The sequence below is a fragment of the Grammomys surdaster genome, unplaced genomic scaffold (genome assembly GCF_004785775.1).
Source record: "Grammomys surdaster isolate TR1022 unplaced genomic scaffold, NIH_TR_1.0 367, whole genome shotgun sequence".
NCBI classification, from domain to species: domain Eukaryota; kingdom Metazoa; phylum Chordata; class Mammalia; order Rodentia; family Muridae; genus Grammomys; species Grammomys surdaster.
Window position 1 is genome coordinate 2,219,558 of NW_021604786.1, and position 25,835 is coordinate 2,245,392.

Consider the following 25,835-nt stretch of genomic DNA (forward strand, 5'->3'; position numbering starts at 1 on the left):
TGGAGGATGGGGATCTTAAAGCCCATGTCCACAGTGACACACCTACTCCAACAAGGCCACGCCTCCTAATAGCGCCATTCCCTGGGCCAAGCACATTCAAACCATCACAGTCTGGATATCAGTCTTGTGTCAGATGTATAGCTGACAGAGATTTTTTTATAATCCTGTGGTCTTCCTACTCTCAAAGTAGGTTTTTCTTTAGCTTTTTAGCTTTATGAGGCCTCACTTGTCGATTGCCGACCCTCCTCAAGAAGGGTCCTATATGGAAAGTCCACTTTACCGTTCCCATCCGCACCCGCTAGAGTCACATCATCAGATTGTCCCCAGAGTCACACACAGTTAAGACAGACTTCACACACACACACACACAAAAACCTCTAAGAAAGTACAGTCGATAGTAAAACAAGATCAGCGAGGTCTGGCATTTGCTAATCCCTTCATCGATGCTATAAATGTTCAATTCATCCAGTTCCCCCAAACAATCCCAAGACAAGTATTTTTATTATCTCCACACGACCGGGGACATTAACCAGCTGACGCCATTCAGGAGGAAGTTAAATGGTTTGTTTCCATGTCACGTGGCAGTAGGCATCAGAGGCAGGGCGCTGGAGAGTTGGCTCAGTCGTTGAAAACACATATTGTTTCTGCAGAGGACCCAAGTCCATAACCAGAACCACAGAGAGCAACTGCACGAAACTCCAGTTCTTGTAACTTCAGCGCCTCCTTCTGGCCACAGCTGGTACCCACACTCATGCGCACACGCACTCACGCGGATACATAAATGCATAAAACAAAAGGTAAAACAAACAAATTCTTTTTTAAAAAAATAGAGGCAGGACTGGGATCTAAATTGAGCTATTATATATTATACATTCCTATTTGCATGATCCTGCTAAAATTATTGTTTCTCTGGAGGGTTTTTCTGCAAAAAAAAGCGCTGCTTTCCAAGAGTATTGTGAATATAAAACTCACTCCATCCCGTATTGATGAATCTTCGGATCTTGAGCTCCGTGAAGCCAGACAGCTTACGGAGTCTCCTGCAGAGAGTCACTGAAGGCTGAGGCCAGACGCCCCGGTGATCTGGACTTCGGCCTAGGTCTGCAGGAGTTACTGCCTACACTAAGAGGAGAGCAAGAGAGAGAAACAGCAGTCACGGGAAGTCAGGTTTTTTTTTTTCAAGCACCTTTTTGCAATATTTTGAAACTTTAAGTTAACTTTTTAAAATCCAGTTTATTATACTTTATCCTATAGTAAGTAAATGCACACACTCAAGAGAAAAGCTAACCTAAAACGAAACCCCTCGTCGATTCTTCCAATACCCAAAAAGAACCGGCGCTCTGTTTTCATGTATTGTTCCGTTTTGTTTTTTTTTACAAAGTCCCCAGCTCTGAGTTTCTATTCCGCTGTTTCCCGACCCCTGTAAATATAACTGATGTCGTGAGTGGAGGGGAAAGCATTTCATTGCATGAAGGTAGGCTAGACACCAAATTCTGGCATCAACCAGGAGTACCTAAGAACCCCGGACTTTAAAAGAACACTCCTGTAAAGAAAGAGTGTCATTCGCAGGGAGGCAGAAGCAGGAGGATCTCTGTGAGTTCCAAGTCAGCCTGGACTACAAAGCGAGTTCTGGGACAGCAAGGGCTCTGGTATACAGAGAAACCCTGTCTAAAATCAAACCAAAATTAATTAATTGATTGATTGATTAAAACTTCGACATCTCATCTAGGAATATTTATATAGCAATAACTTTATATGAGCGTGTGGATAATATTTTAAGAGTGGCTTTAAATGATGGTCCACAAATATTAGAAGCTGGTTAGCATCCTTGCGGTAGAACTTTTCAATCTGAGAGTCAGCAACTCCTGATCAACTTTCAACTTGCAGTGCACGTATTTACCACTAGGTGTCACTAGGGTTTTTCCAGAGGAGGGAGGGAGGAGACGCTTTTACAACATTAAACAGGGCTTTACAGGGTAACATTACATTAAATCGGAAATTTAAGGGTGATGGAAAGCTTCTAAAACAAGATTCTGGAGCTTACACATTTAAATTTAAAAATTTACTAAAAATATCTTGAATTAATCTCAGAAAAGCTACGGGGTTCCCATATGGGTGGTCCCACACACAGAGATACTTTCTATCCCTGGTGAATCTTGAGAGCTAACGGATGTGCGTAAGAAACTTCCTTGCTTATATACAGGCTGACATTTTATATTTATATAGTCTGGCCACGCTCCCAACATTCTACTTTTTCTCCTCTCAGAGCTGCCTGGCAACATCAGAAAACCACCATCATGTGGCAAATATGACTAATTAGCCAGTATAATTCGGCGCACATTTAAAACGTCTGTTCCCGGGTGTGCAGGACTCCCAAACGGGAACAAGACAACCCTCATCTCTTCGTCTCTGACATGCAGGGTATCTCCATGAATTCCGGGAGCCCAGAAACCCGCATTTTCAATGTATGTGTTATTTTCTGCACTTAATTCTATTATAGATTTTTCCGGCCACAGCAGCACACTGGACAGCACTTGTTGATAGATAGATAGATAGATAGATAGATAGATAGATAGATAGATAGATAAATAGATAGATAGATAGATAGTTTGTTGTTTTAGAAATCTGTCAAATAGCCCAGACAGCTGAGATAAGCAAATTTTAAATCTAGTTTAAACTCCTTCGGAAAAATGACCTGTTTGGCAGTTATATAAACTAAGATGTGTAAATAATAATAATAATAAAATAAAAACAAATGCCTAACTTAGAACGAGGATATTCAAAACTGAGCTTAGTTTCGATTGGTGAAGAAGCAAGCCTATAATTCAGCGCTTGGGCGGTAGAGGCGGGAGAACTAGGAGTTCAGGTGCCATCCTTGCATATACAGAGTGAGTTTGAAGGAATCCTTCATTTATTTATTTTTAATGAGTCCTAGGTATAAAACACCTTTGGCCACCAAACCAGGCATCAAGTTAGGATGAACAAAAGACTGCCATCTTCTCTGCCCCTGACTGATACAAGACCACCACCATCAATAAGGTGTCTCTTTGCCCATTGCTGTGGGGGTGGAGGTGCACATAGAATTTCTCAATGGCCAAGGGACAGTCATTATACCACTTTACTGCCCTTGGAGAAGTTCCAGTTGTTACATGAAGGAAAGAGGAGAACCAGGGCCAAGAAGGGCAGGAGGGCACAAGGGGACTTGCCCCCAGGGCCCTTCGATTCTTCAGAACTTAGCATGACACAGGCCCAAACTTGGAGATATCCTTTTCTGGGACCCAACAGAGGTCTAAAGCAACCATGAACATCAAAATGGCGGCGTCCTGATTTACACCCAACAGAAGGCAGCTTGAGGGGAGAACAGGTTTGTTTAGCTCTCAGCTCCAGTCCAGTTACTGCAGGGGAAACTGAGACAGCGGGAGTCAGAAGCGGTTTGTCACATCCCACCCACAGCCAAGAGCAGAGAGAGAAGGAATTCGTGCACTTCTACCATTCAGCTAGCTCGCGCCTACACAGCCCCGGGCGCCAAACCGAGCAGTGGTGCCACACAGTTTCAGGCTGAATTCTTCCACTTCAGTTAAAGCAACAAAGACCATGCCCCTCAGACAGTTCCACAGGCCAACCCATTCGAAACAATTCCTCATTGAGATTCTCTTCCCAGACGATTCTAGGTTAGATGACGTTGACCATTAAAGCTAACGATTACACCAAATTCCTGAAGCCATAAATCAGAATCAGACTGTAGATTCCCCGTGTAAGAAGGCACCAGCTGGGTTTTGCCCGGGGGTTAGGGAGCGTGGAGGGAGGAGAACCTTCCTGACTGTGACACATTTCAAGCTTACAGAGCTCAGAGGGTGTGTGACAGTCAGGCGCCAACCATGTCCTGGTTGCGTCCCCCACTCCCCAAGGCTGAGTGCAAATGACGGGCTATACTAACAGAATTGTAGGTGCTGTGTTTGTCAGAACGCTGACGTATCTGATAAGAGTGGCAGGAAATGAGATAGAACTAGTCACAGATATGGGAATGGAAGATTCTGGAAGAGATAGCGAACACTTAAGATCTCACACAAGTGAGAGAAGAAATTAATGTAGGATACCTGATGGATCTTGAGAGGGGAACCACTTGTTTTGCATTTTAGTGACTCCTCTTGCTGCTACTCCGGGCAAGCTACGCCAGGGCAAAGGAGAACTCTGGAGTCAGCAGCTGAGCAGCTTGGGGTGGAACTGAGGAGACAAGCTAGAGTGGGAGCCCCGGAAACACTGAGGGGAAGGCAGAAGCTGGATGTGTGTGGAAGGTTAAACTCACCCAGATCTGCTAGTAGAATTGATTTGGGGTGGTGTATGAAAAAAATAAAATAAAACAGAAATAAGAAGTGGCCTTCAAATTATATGCAAAACAGGATGGAAAATGGTGTTGATATGATTGAGTTAGGAATTACCAGGGACGAATCTGAGTAGTCTCGATGAGTATTTTTGAAGCGCTTGGTTCTTGCGTAGCTGAATTATACTGTGAGTATGCTCATCTAAAGGCCTTCCACCTGCTAGTGGCCAGTAGCTTGCAGCTTCTCGGGTGTTGGAACTGAGTGCGGACTCGGTAACAATCGGCTAATATTAGCTACTGCTAATTTCGCAGTTTAACTTCTAAACGAAGCAAATCGTTTTCTAAAAGAATCAGAGCCAGCAAACTAAAAATAAGGATAGCCCTTCTTTCAACGAGCAAGTGACCTTACGGTTGTCTGGTTTAATGACTTGTGTCTGTCTAGGTAAAGGGAGTGTGTTCAAGCATGTGATCAGCTCCAAAGAAACTTTCCTTTGCAATAAAATGCAGTGAGCAACAGGAACAAAGGCTGGGGAAGGATCTTTAACCTTCATACCTTCATAGAGAAGCAAACACTTCCCTTTCCAGCCACTCCTGTCTGTCCTGGGAACCTAGGATGGACCAGTTTGTTTCCTTGGAAACAGGATGTATGCCTTACACACAGATAACCCCGCCTAGCATGAGCAGTCCTCTTAAGGTGAATGAATCACTGTGCTTGTGACTTTCCAGCATGCAAGTCCCACCCTGGGAAGGGCAGTGTCAATTGGTCCTGAAGTCTGATTGGGGAACTGGCTGGAACAGAGCTGTGATGTTTATGGAGATGTTTTCAGCGCACGCACACTCGCGCATACACACACACACATACCCTTGCACTTGGTGCCTTACAAGCTGAGCATGTTTGGAGGAAACACAGTAAACACAGCTATCCAGGAGCACCACTGGACATTCAATGGCTTCAAACGTCAGTGGTTTCTGGGTACTGTGAAGGAGCCCATGGGATGCATTGTTCCTCCACAGAACCATATCACCAGGCCCCTTCGTCCTCTCTTAATTTCCCCCACTAAGAAAACAGCAACAATCAAAAGAGATTCTCCACAGGAGTATAAAGGAGAGAGCAAGGAGGCGTTTGGTTGTCTAGGGTGGGACTGGTTAATAACCAGGTGCTATCTACCTGCTGAGGTCCAGCCAACTGTGCCTTGAGGTATCGTAGTTCTACCATACTCTGTTTTGCCCTTTCTGCTTCTCTTGCCTGTGGGTGGAAATCCCCTGTAAGGAAGATGGAGCAGAGAGCACAGCACATATTAGCGGGGGAGTCAGTAGCCTCATAGCCTATAGGGTCTCCCCATCCAGGTGAGAGGCTGAAGCGGCCACGAGAGCACAGTGCTTGGATCTGGACGAATGAGAAACTGAGTGGTTTGGGTGCCATGTAAAGGACACCTGTGTACATGGAGCTCACCAAGAGCACCGCTGGAAAGAGAAGCGCCCCGGGGTACCAGAGTGGGCACAGTGGGTGTGTGTGTGTGTGTGTGTGTGTGTGTGTGTGTGTGAAAGTACGTCACTACAGAGGGTATGACCCAACTCCACAGATACCTGCCTTGTTCTTTGAAAGAAAGGAACCAAGGACTCGAGTGACCCTAAGCTATTTGAGGTATTTACATATGGAGCGAGCAGCCACGGTTGATCCTCACTTTATCCCCAGCAATGTCATTTGGACGGATTCCTTTAAACAAATGAAGGCTGCGTTGATACTTGAAAAATATACTTTGCTTTTTAAAGATGAAGTAGAGTGTCTAGTTAAGGTTTTACTGCTGTGAACAGACACCATGACCAAGGCAACTCTTATAAGGACATTTAATTGGGGCTGGCTTACAGGTTCAGAGGGTTCAGTCCATTATCACCAAGGAGGGAACATGGCAGCATCCAGGCAGGCATGGTGCAGGAGGAGCTGAGAGTTCTACATTTTCATCTGCAGGCTGCTAGAATACTGCTTCCAGGCAGCTAGGATGAGGGTCTTAAAGCCCACACCCACAGTGACACACCCACTCCAACAAGGCTACACTTCCTAATAGTGCCACTCTCTGGGCCAAGCGCACATGGGAGCCAGTCTTCTCCTAGCAGCCTTCAGATGAAGATGCAGAACTCTCAGCTCCTCCTGCACCATGCCTGCCTGGATGCTGCCGTGTTCCGACCTTGATGATAATGGACTGAACCTCTGAACCTGTCAGCCAGCCCCAATGAAATGTTCTCCATATGAGTTGTTTTGGTTATGGTGTCCACAGCAATTCAACCCTAACAAAGACAAAAGGCTACCTGAGGAGGAAAGGGTTCATTTCAGCTCGCATCATAGTCCGTCACTGAGGGAAGTCAGGGCAGGAACTCAAGGCAGACACCTGGAGACAGGAACTGATGTAGAGATCAAAAAGAAGAGTTCTGCTTACTGGCTGGCTCCTGTACCTTGTTCAGTCTTCCTTATACTGCCCTGGGATGGCTCTACCCCCAGGGATCTGGCCCCTCCCACATCAATCATTACCCAAGAACATCCCCCCACAGACTTACCTGAGGACCAATCTCATGGTGGCATTTTCTCAACGGAGGCTCCTCCTCTCAGATGACTCTAACCTGTGTCACTTTGACAAGACACTAACCAACACATCATTCTTCCGAGAAGACCATTCCTGTTTCAGCAAAAATGTGCTCAAAGCACACTAGGTACACGCTTACCCTATGGAGATGGTTTGGGGGCTAGAAGCCCAGCCCCCATGCAACCACCATGACAGATGGTAGGATCGTTCACTAGAGGGAAGTGCTTAGGTCACGGGGACCCTACTCTTGGAAAAGACTAATTCTGATCTCCTGGGAGTGGATTGGTTCAGAGCAGAGGAGGTTATTATAGTGACTGAGCAAGACACCTGAATTCTCTTTTGTTTCCCGTGTTCCACCTGATCATTCTTTAGAAAGTTCAAACTGTTCGATTTGGGACCCCAGGACAAGGGACTACGGTACATATTTTACATATTAAGTTCTGCAAGTTTGCCGGGCGATGGTGGCGCACGCCTTTAATCCCAGCACTTGGGAGGCAGAGGCAAGCGGATTTCTTAGTTTGAGCCCAGTCTGGTCTACAGAGTGAGTTCCAGGACAGCCAGGGCTACACAGAGAAACCCTGTCTCGAAAAAAAAAAAAAAAAAAGTTCTGCAAGTTCTTCCAGCATCCCTCAGTCTCCCTGGCATATGCTGCCCCTAACCCTGAGCTTTCTAGCCCAGGACTGGGCTGCTCTACCCCCAGAGGCTCTCCCCTATATAATCCAGGCATTTTGGACTCTCTCTCTTCTTCTTCTCTTCTCTCTCTGAGCATCCATCCTTTCTCCCCCCCATGCCTCTCCCCGCAGTGACTCTCCTGGCCTCAATCCTTGAGGCAAGTGAACTCACCCAAGAGCAGCTTCCCAGTAAACCTTTAGTATATTCTAATCTGGTTTGAATTGATTTATTTCACTGGTGGAGAAATAACCTATCACCAACTACAAGCCCAGGCCCCAGGCCCTGATGCAGACAGAACACCTCACCCTAAGGATAAGCAAATGGGATCATCTTTCTGCTCAGAACTGAAAGCCTAATGAATAGTTTATACAATTCCTACACAAGATGTTAGGGCTTGAAACACAGAACAGTAGTGCTTTCTTAAAAATAAACATCTCAGCCGGGCAGTGGTGGAGCACACACGCCTTTAATCCCAGCACTTGGGAGGCAGAGGCAGGCGGATTTCTGAGTTCGAGGCCAGCCTGGTCTACAGAGTGAGTTCCAGGACAGCCCTGTGTCGAAAAACAAAAAACAAACAAACAAACAAAAAATCTCCTCTGGGGGAAATGCATGAGAAACAAACACATGGGGTAGAATAATTATAACTATTGGACATTCTTCACAATGTTTATAATTTTATCTTCTGGTGGTTTGCACATGCTTGGCCCATGGGGAAGAGGTATAGACGTGTTGGAATAGGTGTGGCTTTGTTGGACGAATTGTGTCACTGTGTAGGCGGGCTTTGAGGTTTCCTAGTACTCAAGCTCTGCCCAATGAGGAAGAGAGTCTTCACGGCTAGCTTCGGATAAAGGTATAGAATTCTCTGATCCTCTAGCACCATATCTGCCTGCACGCTGCCATACTTCCTGCCAGGATGATAATGGACTAAACCTCTGACACTTTAGACCAGCCCCAATTAAATGTTTTCCTTTATAAGAGTTGCCTTGGTCATGGTTTCTCTTTACAGCCATAAAACCTAAACTAAGATACCTTCCCTCATATAGATAGCAAAAGTAGACAGAATATGACAAAGAATTAACATGAAACTCTGAGTTAGAGGAAGGGAATCTAGGGGAACTAACAAGAAGCATGTTGAAGCTCAAATACTATATTAGAGCCAAGCAGCTCTAACACCTAAACTCAACCTGGAGGGTCAGGAAAAGGAGTTCAACAGCCACTTTGAGAGACTCTCAACAGTTTCTCCACAAGTGGAAAACAGAATCTGTCACAACTTGTCGTTACCGAGGGATTCATGAATAAGATGCATAGGATAACAAATACGCTAAGCTTAAAACTGAGGAGGTTGGGAAACGAGTAGAAATCTGGGTAGGAGGCAAAAGAAGGGAGATTTTTTTTTTAAGGTATTTATGGTAAGTATCCAGGTTTACTATAACAACTGCCCAATAAAACCTAGGACCATGGGAAGGCATGTCTAGCCTCGGCTAATGTATGTTAATGTAACTATTATTCACCAGATGTAATTGTCGTCTCAGAAGCTTACTGCTGTGTAAGCTCACCCTTTCTAGTTCTTTCTGAACTCTGGCTAGCTGGTTCAATTCAGCAGTTCTGGCTCATATTCCTCTCCAAGCTGACTGATTCAAACTGGCTTCTCTCAGCTTCTCACTGAATTGTCCTGTTTGGCCTTAAACTAACTCAGTAAGGCCTCGGTAAAATGATAAGGCCTAGGTAACTGTTATCTGTCTAGTCTGCCATTTTGTGATGTTGCTAATGTCGTAAGAAAACTTTCTCATACATTGTTATTGCTGTTATTAAGAAACTTTCTCAGGTCCAAGTTGATTGCATATTCTGTTATATTCTGTGCTCTTGGAAACAGACCACAACATAAGTCAGAACTGCTTTGTAGGGCTGGAGTGATGGCTCAGTGGTTAAGAGTACTGACTGCTTTTCCAGAGGTCCTGAGTTCAATTTCCAGCAACCACATGGTGGCTCACAACCATCTATAATGGAACCCAATACCTTTTCTGATGTGTCTGAAGACACCAACAGTGTACTCATATACATAAAACAAATAAATAATTCTTTTTTTTTTAAAAGAACTGCTTTGTATAGTTAGTCACAATAAGTTTAGATCCAGTCACTCTTCCTGCACCTATGCATTTGCCTATATAAGCTGCCCAACATAAGAGAGACACCTACACCTATTTAGAGTAAGGCTTCCATTTTGAGTAGGGACCAAGTAAAGATTAAGTTCCCAAAACCTCCCTGGGAACTGACATCCTACTTGACAGGAAGAGACATGTGCGTTGGTAACTGACATCCTGGTTGGCAAGTTAAGACATGAATGTTAGACAAGGGCAGACCCCTGTCATAGATGAATAAATACCCCAACCAGTGGGAACCGAATAAATGGACAACAAAGACATGTTCCTAAATAAATTCCTTATCCCTAAATCCTGATTGGTGAAAGAACTTGGCACAGATGTTTGTAGATCTGTAGATATTTTAACTCAATGTCATGGGTTCATCTCTCAAGTCAGGAACGTGGCCCTGACTGACCAGTCTTGGGGTGTGTCTTGGGGATAAACCATCCCTATTTGACTGAAATCCGTGTTTAAAATGAGTGGTTTGTGGGGTGATTCCCAAACCCCAACACTAAACTTCTGCCTCCTTCTAATTCTTTCACTTCAACTGCCTCTGCTGACCTGCACTAAACTACACGAACTCACGAACGAACTCAAATCCACTGGAATGACTCCCAACGGACTGACTCACTCCCCAAGCTGCTCTTAAATAGCTTCTCTGCCTGTGCTGTTCTCCTGAGAGTTAGGTGTATCCTATCTCTGACTCAATCTGTCACGTCTTTCTCTGATTCGTCACTTTGTCTGCTCCTCAATTAGACCTCACTTTCTTTTCTTTTCTTTTGGCTTTTTCGAGACAGGGTTTCTCTGTGTAGCCCTGGCTGTCCTGGAACTCACTCTGTAGACCAGGCTAGCCTCAAACTCTTGAACTCAGAAATCCTCCTGCCTCTGCCTCCCAAGTGCTGAGATTAAAGGCATACGCCACCACCGCCCAGCTAGACCTCACTTTCAAACACAGTTGCTTCCTTCTACCAACTAATTTTACATTAAAGGTGTGTACTAAGGGTAGGTCTGTATTCCAGTTGGATCTCGCAGACCTAGATCTTCGGATATGATCCTTGGCTAGAGAAGTCATGCTGCTGGATCAAATTTCCCCTACAAATGCGTGATCTGCAATATGGAGCCTGTGGCTGACTGCTCTGTGGTCTCCAACATCGGATTCCCCTCTCCAGCGCCATCCCACAGGGACTGACTTGACAACTCAAACAACCGTACAACCTGTATACTTCAGTTTCACTTGGGCCCAAGGCTAATCTATCCAGAGGATGTCCTGAATTCACTGCCCTGCATCCCAATGTACAATGTTAGCTGTCCATCTCCTACTGGAGAGATTTAAGTGGGGCCCACAGGAGCAGATCCAGCCACTCGGCTTGAGCCATATTGCAGTTAAGCCTGGTGGGATGCAATTACACTTGGGTGGGGCCAGGGCTATCCAGTACCTAAATAGTTCTGACTTAACCTAGATGAGTTGGGACCAGTTATTTAGAGGGAATGGGATGCAGAGGGATACTGAGGAGGGATGCAGGTTACTGGAGCCGTTTCTTTACAGATGGGAGGGTTTTTCTCTGTCTATCCATATGTAAGGTCCTCACCCTGCCCTTCCGCAGAGGCTCTTCCCTACATAATCCAGACATGTTTTTGCTCTCTTTCTCTTTTTCTCTCCCTCCAATTCCTCCCCATAGTGAGTCCCCTAGTCTTGGAGCCAGGGAGCTCTCCCGAGAGCAGATTCCCAACGAACCTGCGTTTAGTATATCCTAACCTGGCTTGAATCGGCTCATTTCACCATCGGAGGAGAAATAACCTATCAGTAAGGATTGCAGGAGTTCTAGTTACGTTCCCAGCACATGGATGAATCGGCTCACAACTGCCTGTCACTCCACCTCCAGCGGGATCTGAGACACCTCTGGCCTCCAAGGGGCACCTGCACTCCTGTGCTCACACGCCATTTTTCTAAATTAAAAACTCAAGCAGATAAATATCTCTAATCCTTGGCCACCCAGTAGGAAACCAATTCACAAAAATCTAAAAGTAAGCAATTATTTTCCAAGTTAACTTTAAAATTCACAGCATTTTAAAGCTGGGCGTGGTAGCTACATCTTTAATGCCAGGCCTCTGAAGGCAGAGGCAGGGAGCTCACTAAGAACTCAAGGCTAGCCTGGTCTACCTAATGAGCACTCTATCAAAACAGAACCCACATTTTCACGGCAGCACCGACTCCTTCACATTTTTTTTTCCTATGATAGAAAAAGCCTCTGACATAAACTGCTTCCGCTGCCTCTCAGTGTTTGAGCTCCCTCTTACTCCGACATCTTCAAATCCCTCCAGATCACATGGTTGATGCCAGAGCACCCAAACAGTTGGGAGTGTCTTTTTTGTTGTTAATGATTTATTTTTATTTTATGTGCCCTGGTGTTCTGCCTGCATGTATGTGTATGAGAGGGGTGTTGGATCTCTTGGAGCTGAAGTTACAAGGGTGGAGTAGGGGGAACTGTCTTCAGGGGAAACTGTCTTCAGGGGGAACTGTCTTCAGGAGGAACTGTCTTCAGGGGGAACTGTCTTCAGGGGAAACTGTCTTCAGGGGGAACTGTCTTCTAAGGCAAACCCTATGTGAGCGACTGTGTACGTGCTGGGAATTGAACCCGGTTCATCTGGAAGAGGAGCCGGTGCTCTTCATTGCTGAGCCATCCCTCTAGCCAGGGTGAGTGTCTTTCACATCATCCATAACCTGTTCAGCTGTGGTAACCAACGGAAGAGACTCCAATGCAAAACATTTTAATAAGTTGTTGGATGTACAGTTATTAGAATTACCTAAATATCACTTATAAAAATTGGTATATCACATTAGATGGTTCTAGAAACACAGTGATGAGCCTTGCACTCCAAGAATATCCCATCAATAGTACAAATTACAAACACTGAAAAAAAAAAAGAAAGCTAGAGACATTTACACCAAAGTACAGCAATACATTCATTCATCAAGTAAGTGGGGGGTGGCGCTGGCACTGCTGCCTGGATGTCACTGCTAATACACCCTGGGTGCAATTTCCCATCTTCCACTACAGATCTCACAGCCAAGTGTCTGTGTGTGCCTTTTCCCTATGTAGGACCAGAAATCCTACCTTTAATAACTAAACTTTTAATCTTTTAAGTAGACACCAGGCCAAAGTTTAACACCACACATTTTTGCTTTTTTTTTTTTAATTTGACTGTCTGATTTGCTGGCAAGAATCATGGTGGCTTTTGATAGAAGCCATCGAAGTAAGAGGGAAGACACAATACTGACAGCAGAGATGCTGAATCCTTCTCAAGATATCAATAGCGGATGTGGTGACAGAGTTGCTCTGAAGTCAAGAAATACCTTCATTGTCCGCTGACAAATCTGAAACCCCAGTGATTTGAAAACTCCAGGTCTAAAAGGTTTGCACACACTGAGGAGCAACCGTAGTCACTACTGTGCTATTTATTATTCTAAAGGCTGAACGTACCTTTATGAGCATGTCTTAAGAGTGTTCTTTTCAAGGCTGTTTTATGCTGTCTGTAACTACCGCCCAGCTGGAGAGTCAACTGGAGGCGATGGTTCTGAGCTTCTAATCTTGGCTCACGTTCCCTTGATCTCAGCCCCCAAATCATCCGCCTCGGTTGTAGCTCAATACTTAACACTCAATCTTTACCCAAACACTGTCCTTAACAGCTTTAAATACAGGTGTCTGTGTATCTCTGTTTTAAAGACGTCCCTACGGATCTCTACACTTAGACAGGATGCCAGAAATGGTCAGTCCTGGCTGGTTCACGAGTGCACTGGTCAGGGAAAGTGGTTGAAAACGCTTGGCGAGGTGCAGGCTTGAGTCTGAGTGAGCTGAGGGGCCAGGTCTCCAGACACTACCCTGAGAGTAACCAGACAGACCATTCTTAAAAGGGACTCGATGTTTCTGGGTAATTGATCCATTTTAGGGGGCAAGACAAAGGGCGACAGAAGCTACGGACACACGAAAACCACAGTCAAGGGTCTGGAAGAGAAGGATAGCTGTGTAAACGGCTGTTTCAACCAAGCAAGTTTGGACATCAGACCTCACGGGGAGTGGTATTGATAGTCAGAGCCGGTCAGTTCACAGTTCAGTCCTTCCTCCCGCCTACACATTCCAAATCCTAACATCCACAAAAAGACTGCAACGGAAGTAATTGTGGAAATTCATTTTCCCCCAAATGTTATAAATTCGATAGTTCATAGGCCTGACAGCAAGGGCAACGCTGTGGAGATCACGGACAACCACATCACAGGACATCGGCATTCAGGAATCTGTTCTCACTCAGCCAAGCAGCCTGCAGGGCCACAGGAGCAATCTGTATGTAGTGTGGACAGGCAGAGTGTCCAGGCCCCCTCCAAACACACAAAACAAAGCATCCCGTACTAATTTAACACGGTCATCAAAGCCACTTACATACATTTTTCAAAACTCTCTTGAAAGACTATTTAAATATTTAACAAGTATAATTTATGCAACTTTCATCCATATTAAAATAATTAATGTAAATACTTTATTATAAAACTATTTTACAATTTAAACTTTTATTTGAGAAATGTATTCACACCCACAAGTCCTCTCCATGAGTGCATCCCATAAAGAACACACTAAAATTATGTTAGGCGGGGGAGGGGACGGCTAACATTACCACCAGTTCAAACCACCTCCTCGTTTGCTTATTTCTTAAATATCTGTGTGTTCACATATGCGTGGCTAGTGATAGATGCCTCTTCTCCAAAGCGGCAAATCTCAGCATCATTTTTAAAGACGGGACAGACCGGAAACGCCCGCCACAGGTTGTTTACATCATAAACATGTTGATCATGGGATCAAGGAGCACAACGTAACAAAAAAAAGTGGGCAGCAGTTGGTAAAATGTAAACGAGAAGAAGAACTGAATGCTAATCCCGTCCCTGAGAAGCAGGGATAAGAATCACTTCCTGTTTTAGTCAGACAAAAAAACCTAGTTGCTGGAAAGGCAGGATGCCGGCTTCCGAATGTTTGAAACAGCTGTGGATCAAAGACTTTACTGAGCTGAAGTGTGCCCCAAACTTCCTAATTCCTTGTATGTATCGGCTGATACCATCTCAAACTGCCTCTTAAGATTTAAAATAGTGTTCGCCACATGAGCTCCAGAGTTCCTGAATCACACGCAGATAAGTCAATATTGTAAGAAAAAACACAAAACTCAAAAGTTTTCTAGTAATTATCACTTGAAAATCACTCCCACAAAATAGGAGAAAGGAAAATAGCTATAGTCAGTCCACACCAGGGCAGAGAAGTTCTTGTCGAGGACACCCGCAGCCTCCTAGAGAAAACCCCCAAAAAGGCACGTCAGCCAGACCCGTTCTGGTTAATGACCCAGAATTCCCTTCGGGCTCAAGTTTGAGTGTGGGTGTTTGCAAACTCCGTTTGGACTGAAAAAGTCCCCTCCACCTTACAGAAAAAACAAAATGGTTCTTGGATTTAGCAGTTTGGTTTGTAATTCTCAAGGAAAAAGAGGTAAAAAGGAGAAGAAAAAAAAAAAAGTCAGATCGTGACTCAAAGCTATCGTCCAGAAAGGAGAAGCTGTTCTGTTACTTTATCACATCAGCGGGTCAAAGTGCAAGCAAGCATAGCATGACAGCAAAAGGATTTGCAAATTTAATTTCAGTTTGAAAATACTTTAAAGATAAACAGTTACTTTGAAAAAAAGTGGTAGTGGTAAAATAAACATGACACTTATAATAAATCTATTGTTTTCAAGGATTCCTCCAGTGCACCAGGCACAGCGTTCTGTTGATGCTTAACCAAATTCTGAGAAATGTTTATTTATGTTGGGGCTTATAAAGTAAACATACATGGGGATACATTTTTTAAAAATGGATTTTTTTTAAATGGAAAAAGACTCTCAAAAATTAAAGAAAAATAAAACAAAGTTTCTACCATTCACTTCTCCGAAGCCTCAGACTGGTACTAAAAAGCATCGTGCTCTTTGACACAGCTGTCACAGCATAGGAAATGAAAATTTTTCCACAAATGAAATTCTAAAAAAAAAGGAAGGGAAAGGTAATATGTTCTTTACAAATAATCTCTCTTCTCTTGACCCTAGGGAGGAAAATTTGTGCCTTTAATCCCAAGATCGTTGCTGCTGCCGGCCATCTGAGCCACTCCCCTTCCCATGATGCACTGGGTACAGAAGGGACCGGAGGGCGCCCTGCTGGTGGAGCGCACGGTTTAAGCACCTTTCTTTCGTACACTGCGCTGCACTCTGCCTTTAACATAGACCCACAGAGCCTCCTTTCTGTGTAAAATGTTCTCCAGTTTTAGGGACGCTTTCTGATCTTAGGGTGTCTGATAAAGTCGTAGTTTAGAGTCGGCTCACAGGCAAGGTTGGGTGGATAGAGATTTCATGGTTACTGGCTACAGAAAGCTATGCGACCTCGAAATGACTGTGTAATGATTTGCAAGTTTTACAGCTGTTAGCTCCGTGTCCCACACATTCCCTGCTCGACATTCCTGTTTTCTTTATTCTTCATAGTTTTCTAATGAACAAATTAGTATTCCTGAGTAAGAATATAAAAAAGTTAACCATCTACCAAAAGTATAAAGACAAATAAAACGCTGACTCACAATACAAATTTGTACAGAGCAGTACAGGTGCGCGGCTAACGCCTGCAGCTCTCCATGGTGATTGGCCCGCTCCTTCACAGACTGCAGCAAAGACTCAACTGTCTAAAATACTCCGAAGCACGGCAATTAGATGCTTCAGACCGTAAACATACCCCTCATCTACTGTGTTGCTAGGGAACACATGAGCAAAGTCTATCATTCGCACTTCCACTTCCGCGATCTCCTGACGACCCGCGGGAAGGTGGTAGAACACCTTTTCCAGTTGGGAAAGCACGTTTCCGTTTAAGTGTTCCTGGGACATGCTTTTCCACCCGTTGTCTTGCTCCAGAGTTTCAACTTTCAGGGAAGTCTGGCTCTGGTGCTTTTTTGTATACAGCTTTCTGTGTCTCGAGTACGCCTTCGATAAGCTTTTGCCTACTGATGTCCCGTTGGCCGGGGAGCTGAACAGGTGGAAGTTGTTATTGCACTCCAGGACGTCCGCATCCGACAGGGGTCCTTTGGAGAGAAACCTCCCCGCCAAAGTTCTATCGTTTGCTTTTGTAGTAGCTGGCTGAGATGAACCTTCATAAACAAACAGTAAAGAACTTGCATAAAAGTTTAGCTGCTTCTGATTTTCAAACCACTGGAGAATCTTCTCGACCTTCTGAATACTGGCTGCAATCGCGTCTTTTCTTAAACAGAAGCCATTGTGGAAAAACTTGGAAACGCCTGTAACAAGATATATCAGAGTCAGGGTTGAACTGTACAGCTCTGTCACTTGTAGAGTGAGCTCACAGCAGGTAAAAATCCTTCACTTCGACCAGGTGATGGTGGTTCACACCTTTAATCTCAGCATTCAGGAGGCAGAGGCAGGTGGATCTGAGATGGGGCCAGCCTGGTCTACAGAGTGAGTTCCAGGACAATCAGAAATACATAGAGAAACCCTGTCTCAAAAAACTAAACCTAATAATAATAATAATAACAACAATTATATAATACTGATTATTAAAACAATTATTATTAAATCACATTTGGGAGTGTACATCTTAGGCAAATTGCTTTTATGTAACTTGTTCTCACTATGAGATACAAACTTTTAAGAAATAAACTCAATCAACAGGGAAATGCAAGTCAAAACCACTTTTTTTTTCTTTTTGGTTTTTCGAGACAGGGTTTCCCTTTGTAGCCCTAGCTGTCCTGGAACTCACTCTGTAGACCAGGCTAGCCTCGAACTCAGAAATCCTCTTGCCTCTGCCTCCCAAGTGCTGGGATTAAAGGTGTGTGCCACCACTGCCTGGCTAAGTCAAAACCACTTTGAGACTTCATATTACACTGGTCAGAATGGCCAAGATCAATAAAACAAGTGACATGATCAATAAACCAAGCTCATCCTGAAGAGGATGTGGAATAAGGACAACCCTCATTCACTGCTGGTGGAGTGCAAACTTGTACAAGCCCCTATGAAAGCAGTGTGGTGTCTCCTCAGGAAGCTCGCTCGGAATAGATCTCCTTTAAGATCCAGCTAGACCACTTTTGAGCATCTACCCAAAGGATGCTTCTGCCTATTACAGACACACGCTCAGTCATGTTCACTGCTGCTCTATTTATAATAGCCAGAGGTTGGGCACAACCGAGAGAGGTGTCAGCAGGTGGATGAATAAAGGAGATACGGTGCATTTACAAAATTAAGTACTACTCCTCAGCTGTTTTAAAAAAAGAAAGAAATTATGAAACCCACAAGTAAATGGAGTCGAGAAGAAAAAAATCACCTCAGTGAGATTACCTAGACCCCCAAAAGACAAATATGGCGTGCATTTATTTATATGTGAATGTCAGTCTTCAATAAGCAGGCTGCAATCCATCTAACCACAGAGGTTGGGGTACAGTGGGGACCAGAGGGAAGAGTTGATCACCCTAGGGAGAAGAACTAGGATTCTTACTGGGAAGGCGGGTGTTGGATGAGAGTGGCCTCCATAGGCTCACAGATTTGAAGGCTTGGTCCCAGGGAGTGGCACTAATTGAAAGGATTAGGAGCTGTGACCTTAATGGAGTAGGTGTGGCCTTGTTAGACAAAGTGTGTCACTGCGAGAGAGTAGGCTTTGAGGTTTCAAGAGCCCAAGCCAGGCACAGGGGCTCTCTCTTCACGTTGCCTTCAGATCCGGGGGTAGAACTCTCAGTACTGTGTCTGCCTGTACACTGCCATGCTCCCCACCATGAGCTTAACGGACTGAAACCTCTGAAACTGCTAGCCAGCCCCAGCGAAATGCTTTCCTTTATAAGGGTTCCATGGTCATCATACTGTGACAAGAACAGGCCATTTGAGAGGTCATAGGGAAACCAAATACAGTAGAAGCGTCCTAAAATATATACCTATTATGAAGGTGATCTAAATGAAATTGCCAAACAACTGGGAGACAGAGCCCCAACTGGACACCTCTCATCACCAAGCCTCCAGCTGAAGAAATGGGCCTCCAGCTGAAGGAATGGGTTACATCCATCTAATTGAGTTGTTGGCCTAAGAGACCTCACGGGAACTCCCAGGCAACTCAGGCTGTTGCCAAGACTGTTGGCTGCTATGCACAGATTGATAGTCAGGCCCTACTGCTGAAATACCCACACAACTTGTTGAACATGAAGAAGTCGAGCTGGTCCTACCTAGAGCCTTCACCCCTAATGACTAGTGGTTATGGTACCGGAAGGCACTCTGCACGCTACCAAAGGAGAAAGGGCAACACCAACCCAGCTATGAACCCTTTGATATACAGTGGTGGGACTAACCAACCAATATCTGATTTGAGGTAAGGCTCACTCTGTGAGATAGATCCCATCCTCAGTACTGCTTAGGTGGCCAAGAACCAGAGACCAGACAGGCCACTACCTAGGGCCTACTACTAGGAAAAACTAGGTAGGGAAAACCAACTACTGCTGACTGGAGGGTGAAATATGATGCGTAATGACATGGGTGCCTTTGCTCAGCCAACATCAGAGAAACATTCTCCTACAGTAGAGGGGAACAAAGACAGAGACGTAGCCAGACAATGTGCAGACTTGAAACACTCAATCCTAAATGGAATTATCTCCATCAAGCAGCTCCTCCCCTGATGCATCAGGTGGGGGGAAGGGGAGGAAGAAGAGGAGGCAGTGTTAAGAGCCAATGAGGATGGAAGACTCCAAGGAAACATGGCCTTCTTAGCACAGCAGGACCACACACATATAAACACACAGAAACTGTGACAACACACACAAGGCTGGCATGGGTCTGGTGGGCCTGATGGGGTTTCAGCCCTGAGAGGGGAAGTGGGCACAGGAACCCATCCCTAACACAGGAGCTCTCTCTAGTTGATAACTGCTCTCAAAGGGGAACTCAGTTCTCTCCAGTGGCCTTCACTGGGTATACAAAGGACTCATAAGACCATGGCCAGCAGTAGATGGTCAACACAAAACAAACTCAGTGGCATTTTTGGAGGCTCTTTTCTCATGATGCTTTGCCGGCACCTGCTTTTCTTTACATTACTGGTCCTTTGCATATATTATGGCTTCTGGTTTTATGTTTCTATGAGATTTCTGTGTAAGCAAATGTGGTGGTTGTTTGTTTTGTCCAATTCTGGTTTGTTATTTTATCTCTTCTTATTTTGTTGTTGCTTGGTTTCTTTCTTTTAAAGATTTATTTATTTTATGTATATGATCACACTCCCCTTGACACACCAGAAGAGTGCATCAGATCCAATTACAGATGGTTGTGAGCCACCACGTGGTTGCCAGGAACTGAACTCAAGACCTTTGGAAGAGCAGTCAGTGCTTGTAACCACTGAGCCATCTCTCCAGCCCATCTTTTTTTCTTTTTTTAACATTTATTTATTGTATGAATGTGAGCACACAGTCACTGTCTTCAGAAACACACAGAAGAGGCCATTGGATCCCATTACAGATGGTTGTGAGCCACCATGTTGCTGGGAGTTGAACTCAGGCCCTCTGGAAGAGTACTCAGTGCTCTTAATGGCTGAGCCATCTCTCCAGCCATCAGTTATTTGTTTTTTGAGACAGGGTTTCTGTGTGTAGCCCAAGCTGTCCTGGAACTCTCTCTGTAGACCAGGATGGCCTTGAACTACTTGTGCCTGCTTCTGCTTCCTGAGTGCTGGGATTAAAGATGTGTGCCACCACTATAGATGGATGGATAGATAGATAGATAGATAGATAGATAGATAGATAGATAGATAGATAGATAATTTGTAACCCAGTGAGACAGAGAAAGAAAGAAAAGGTGTGGATTTGGGTGGGTGGGAAAGTGAAAAGGATTAGGGAGGAACTGGGGGGAGAGGAGAGTGTAATCAGTATATATTGCATTTTAAAAATCAATTTTCAATTAAAAAAAAATTAAAGAATTTAACAGAGCCCAGGAAACTTCAGAAGGGGGGAGAATGTCTCTATGTTTTTTAATAGTCAAATCAAGTACTTGCTTGCTTTGATCAAGACAGGAACTAAGCACGAAACTACACAAAGATCTGTTGTCTGTATATAATACCAGTACCTACCCACGGACTCTATGGGCCAACTTTTCATAGAGCTGAAATTAATCTAATGTAAGATTATTTTAAAAAGACAGAAAGAATGTCCTGTTGTAATGTCTGGGTCACCAGAGTTTTACCAAAGCACACGTGTTAATGGGCAATAACCACCTGCCTATCCATCAGTAACTTTAGAGGCTTCAATATAACCCAACAAACAACACAGGGGCAGCTTTAAAAAGACCCTCCACACAAAACAGCACCTTAAAGCCTCTTGTGTAACGAGCCATTTAAATACAATTTGCACTTAATACATTTTATTAATTTATAATTTAATCCCACACGTGCTGGGAATTCAAGTGTGTGTCAGCAGGCCAGCAGAGTACAAATCTAAGGCTTTGGATGCTGAGCTGGACAACAGTGTTCAGCTCTTTGTTCTTGCAAGAGTGTACACTGCTCCAGAATAGCTCGGAGATAGTTCCCTGGGACCCCATGTTGAATACGGGGATGAGGCAGTTGTAGGATTTTGAGAGGCAGGGGTCAGGAAGGGCCTGGGCCTCCTTGCTTCCTGGTCACCCAGGAACAGAACAGATTTGCTCCCCATGGCTGCTCCCTTGTGTCCAAAGCAAAGGAGCTACCAGGTACACACTGAAACCAAACCAAAATAAGGGCTATTTCATGGGTGGGTTGTCCTAGGGATTTGATCACAGCAGTAGAAAGCAAGTGGGCCAGCAACTGTATTGTAAGACACTGGTGAGGGTGTAAATGGAGGGGTACTCACAACCCACTCTTGAGTATATTAGGGTCCAGGGATAACGGTAAACACACTTGTGTCTCTCTGCATTTCAAATGTAAAAGGGTGTGCGCTGCCTCGCCATTCAGCAGCCAGCCCCCCTCCAGTGCTCACCTTCCTTCAGCGTCTCCTTCGTCAGGCCTCTCCCATAGTGCTGGTTTTGTGTCTCGTAGCTGTCAGAGTGAAGATGATAAACCTGTCAGAGTAAAAGAACGGTGAACATTCAAACAGTAACGTGAGTTCCCTTGGCCACGAGGGCCAGTTTCATGGCTAGTTACATGATCCCGCAGACAGACATGGGGAGAATCAGCCAACAGGAACACGGGCTGAAAAAGCACCTAGCATTCGGACGCCCCACTTCTGAAAAGCTGCTAAGAGGAACAAAGATTTTCAGTATGCTAGAACTATCTATCTCAATCCATCAAGATTAACCACAAATTTACAGAGCCCAGAGGAAAGCATTTCCTAATATTCAAGTTTAACTGAATTTAGAGACACATGACCCACTCAACACTTGGGGGAGTAGAGGCAGGTCAGGAGTTCAAGGTCATCCTTGGCTACACAGCAAGTTTAAAGCAACAGATGACACAAACTCTGCCACAGAAAAGGAAGTTAAAGTATAACACAGTGAGTGACACTTTCCCAGCATGCAACCTGCCCTTGGCTCACACTCAGCACCACCAATAAAAAACAGGTGTGGCTGCGCACACCTGTGATACCAGCACCTGGTCTGAGTCAGAGGCAAGGGGATCAGAAGGTCAAGGTGAGCTCACCTACACAGCGAAGACACCAGGCTGAGCTACATGGGATGTTGTCTTCAAACAACAAAAATGAACGCTTCCGTAAAGAGTGTTTTTGCTACAATCAGTGTCTTTTGTCCTTATTTCCATCTAAAAATTATTCTAGAGTTCCCTGGGAGGCAGAGGCAGGTAGATCTCTGCATTAAAGGCTAGCCTAGTCTAGAGTGAGTTCCAGGACAGCCAGGGCTACACAAAGAAACCCTGCCTTGAAAAACCAAAATGATAGATAGATAGATAGATAGATAGATAGATAGATAGATAGATAGATGATACATACATACATACATACATACATACATAGTAGACACATACATACATATATAGATGGATGGATGGATGGATGGATGGACAGACAGATGATAGACAGAGACAGAATTGTTAGTCACTAACAAATGTAAACAGATGAGAAAAAGAAACAATGAGCTGTAGACATGATTCAGCTCTTCCGTATGAGCTTTTACTGAGCCCAGGTATGGTGGTGTAACCTTTGACCCCAGCACTCAGGAGGCAGAGACAGGAAGATCTCTGAGTTCAAGGCCAGCCTGATAATGAGTTCCAGTCAGGGCTATGTACAAAGACACTGTCTGAGAAAAGCAGGGAGTCCAGCCTGCTCTTGCAGAGGACCCGTGTTCATCCCAGCACCCACGCTGTATGGCTCACACCCACCTGTGACGTCAGCTCCAGGATCCGAGGCCAGGCTCCTGCACTCATGTGCATCCACCCTCCCTGACCCATACACGGGTTGACTGGTTGGAAAGTGTCACAGAGCCACAGATGTCATCCAGATGGCAATTAAGGTCACTATGTTTATAAAATACCAAGTCACACCTCTAGACTAACCTGATACCAAAACCTTAGCACCTACACTAAAGGCAACCTATAACTAAAACACAACCACAATATAACCACCGCCATTTTTTAATCATATAAGTCAACCTAGGCAGCATAGGGAAGGTTCTCTGAAAAGATTTAAAATGGGGAATAATCATACAAGAAAATAAGGAAGAACTGGAAAACCAAGGCCTTAAAAGGGGGAACTAATGACAGCACACTGTCTGATACGGAAACACATCTGAGTCAAGTATGAGTGAGACTTTAGTATACAACATAGAGGGAGGTCAGTGAGAGAATGTGGACCGCTCACTAAGTGAGGTCAGTCTACGCCACAATCAATCCGAAATACATCAAAGATCAACATACACAAAATAGAAAATAAAACAAGGATACGGCTTCAAAGGCCACACTAGAGTCCTTGAGGAACTGACCAGTGAAGAAATCGCCATGCCATACAACGCAGTGCTTCCATCCTGAGGAAATCCAGTATGAACAGAGAATCTATGAACACGCGCAGAACTAATTATTATCAATTACCCCGTCACTGGGTCACTACCCGCTCCAATAATTTATGCTTCCAAATGAATGACACACAGCCTTTATATTTTAATATGCCCTATTCAGCACAATAGCTGGGCCACTGCCTAACCGTCATGCAGTTAATCCCGAGTTATTACTTACTAATTCTGTGTTCTATCTTGGCTGCTCTGGACCCAGTTGAGCTGCCCAACTGGGCCACACTCTCCTGGCTCTTTCACATGGCGGTCATGCCTCTCTGTCCTGCACTCTTCTCAGAGTCTGATCTCCTGTTCCTCTTTCCTCCTGATTCCTAGCCCAGGAATCCTTAAATACTGCCTGTGTCCATCCTATTGGCTGTTGGCATCTTTATTTACCAATCAGAATCAGCTGGGGGCAGGGTCCCAGACACTGCTCCGTGCAGACACTCTCGTGTAAGTTTTTGGGGGGAACACAATTAGCATTCGTAATACAAGCAGCTGCATCTCCCCCTTCTTGTCCAATTCAAAAGGTTCTCAGGTACACATTGAACATAGTTCTACAAACAAGGACATGTCCACAAAGCTGCTCCCTCTCTCTGCCTCTAAGTGAGTCCCAGGGAACAAACGACTTGTGCAGCTTTCACCGCACGCCCCCTTACTCAGTGAGTCACCCTGCTGCCCCTGCTGCCTTTTCTTATAGGCTCACGTTTATATATAGTTCCTAAGATGAAACTCTGAACAATTCTCCTACTTCATTGATGAAGAAATGACGTCTGACATCAGATCTGCTTTGCTGTTATCATGGGCACATTAGCAATCTCCCACAAAACTTCCTGTCTAAGACTGAAAAGGAAGATCATCTGTCACTTGACCACACCTGCTCACTGTGTAATCATCCAGCACGTCTAGAAGAAGCACTACCACTGGTTTAGAGGACCTTGTGCCAAGTTAATTCCCAGCTGTGGTGACGTTTGCAAAATAGCTTCAGTAATTCCTCCTTTCGGTCTTATGCGCTCTGGTATTTGTGTCGTGACATCAGAGGTGGGGAGTGACCCTGTGCTAACCTTCCACGATGACAGCAAGTCATCTCTGCCTCTGCAGGTCCCGCTTTGGCCCCTCAGAAGTGGTCCCAGAGTAGAGACACTCAAGCAGCCCCCCGCCACCAGATGACACCAGTCCCTGACTATCCTGAGGTGAATAGTATGTATGCAGAGCAAAGCAGAAATACAAGCTTCTTATGTATCAGTTAAAAGAAAAGAGATTTAAGTGCTAATTCAAAGAACTATGTGCAAATAAAACTGGTTTAAATAAAAATATGAAATAACATAGATTTTTTTTTCCCTACTTATAAAACAGCTCTTTTCCCCAGCACTGGGGAGGCAGACAGGTGAATCGCTGAATTCAAGAACAGCCCGATCTACAAAACAATTTCCAGAACAGTCAGGGCCACACAGTGAGATCCTGCCTCAAAATGCCAAAAGCTAAACAGCTCTTTTCTTATGGGAAAACTACAAAGAATATGTTTGCTTTTAATCTTTATTGTACATCTGAACTTCAATCTTCTCTAAAACAAAATTAGCACATGACAGTCTTCGGGTCTGGCCATTACGCATTAATTATCTATTACGTGTCAGGGCCAGAGTTGCTGACTACAGACCAGAGAGTAACGGATAAGACGCCCGTCCTTGAAGCTCACGAGACACCATGGCTACGCAACTCCATAGCACTTCAGTTCCATGGAGTGTGGTATAAGGAAAACATGCACGCCTCATGGAAACCGCTCTTACCCTCATGCCGAGCACCAGGAATCCGATCTCCTCCATCAGAGGGTACTTGCTGACCTGCTGCTGAATCTTCTCTGACGAGGCAAAGGGGTCATAGCTCTTCCGCCCAATCTTCACATCCATTATACAGGGCTTGTTAAACTTATGAGTCACATCTTCCAGTTTTAGGTACACATCTGCTATTGGAGAAGAAGCTTAATTCATGGTGGGCAACAGTACCATTCAAAACAGCCCCAGAGAAAAACAAAACAAAAGGATGCTGGAGGACAGAAGACTTTAGTTAGGTAGATCTGGAGCCGAC

At 44.7% G+C, this 25,835-nt stretch overlaps 1 protein-coding gene and 1 non-coding gene across 3 annotated transcripts in view; both read right to left on the reverse strand.

The window, feature by feature from the left end:
• Positions 1–2,919: 2,919 nt before the first annotated feature.
• Positions 2,920–3,062, reverse strand: LOC114631904. Its single transcript, XR_003713023.1, has one exon. It is a non-coding gene; the product is annotated as a small nucleolar RNA SNORA48 (small nucleolar RNA).
• Positions 3,063–12,463: 9,401 nt separating this feature from the next.
• Positions 12,464–25,835, reverse strand: part of Ipmk (inositol polyphosphate multikinase) — a 37,847-nt gene continuing 24,475 nt past the window's right edge. Inside the window, exons 4-6 of one of the 2 annotated variants that reach the window (XM_028780281.1) lie at positions 25,538–25,710; positions 21,734–21,815; positions 12,464–17,050 (exon numbers count right to left, since the gene is read on the reverse strand). In XM_028780281.1, the coding sequence (XP_028636114.1) occupies positions 16,437–17,050; positions 21,734–21,815; positions 25,538–25,710 (869 nt within the window). In that variant the 3' untranslated portion in view covers positions 12,464–16,436. Of the gene's footprint in view, positions 17,051–21,733; positions 21,816–25,537; positions 25,714–25,835 lie in introns of both variants that reach the window. The other variant, XM_028780280.1, reaches the window with a different exon arrangement.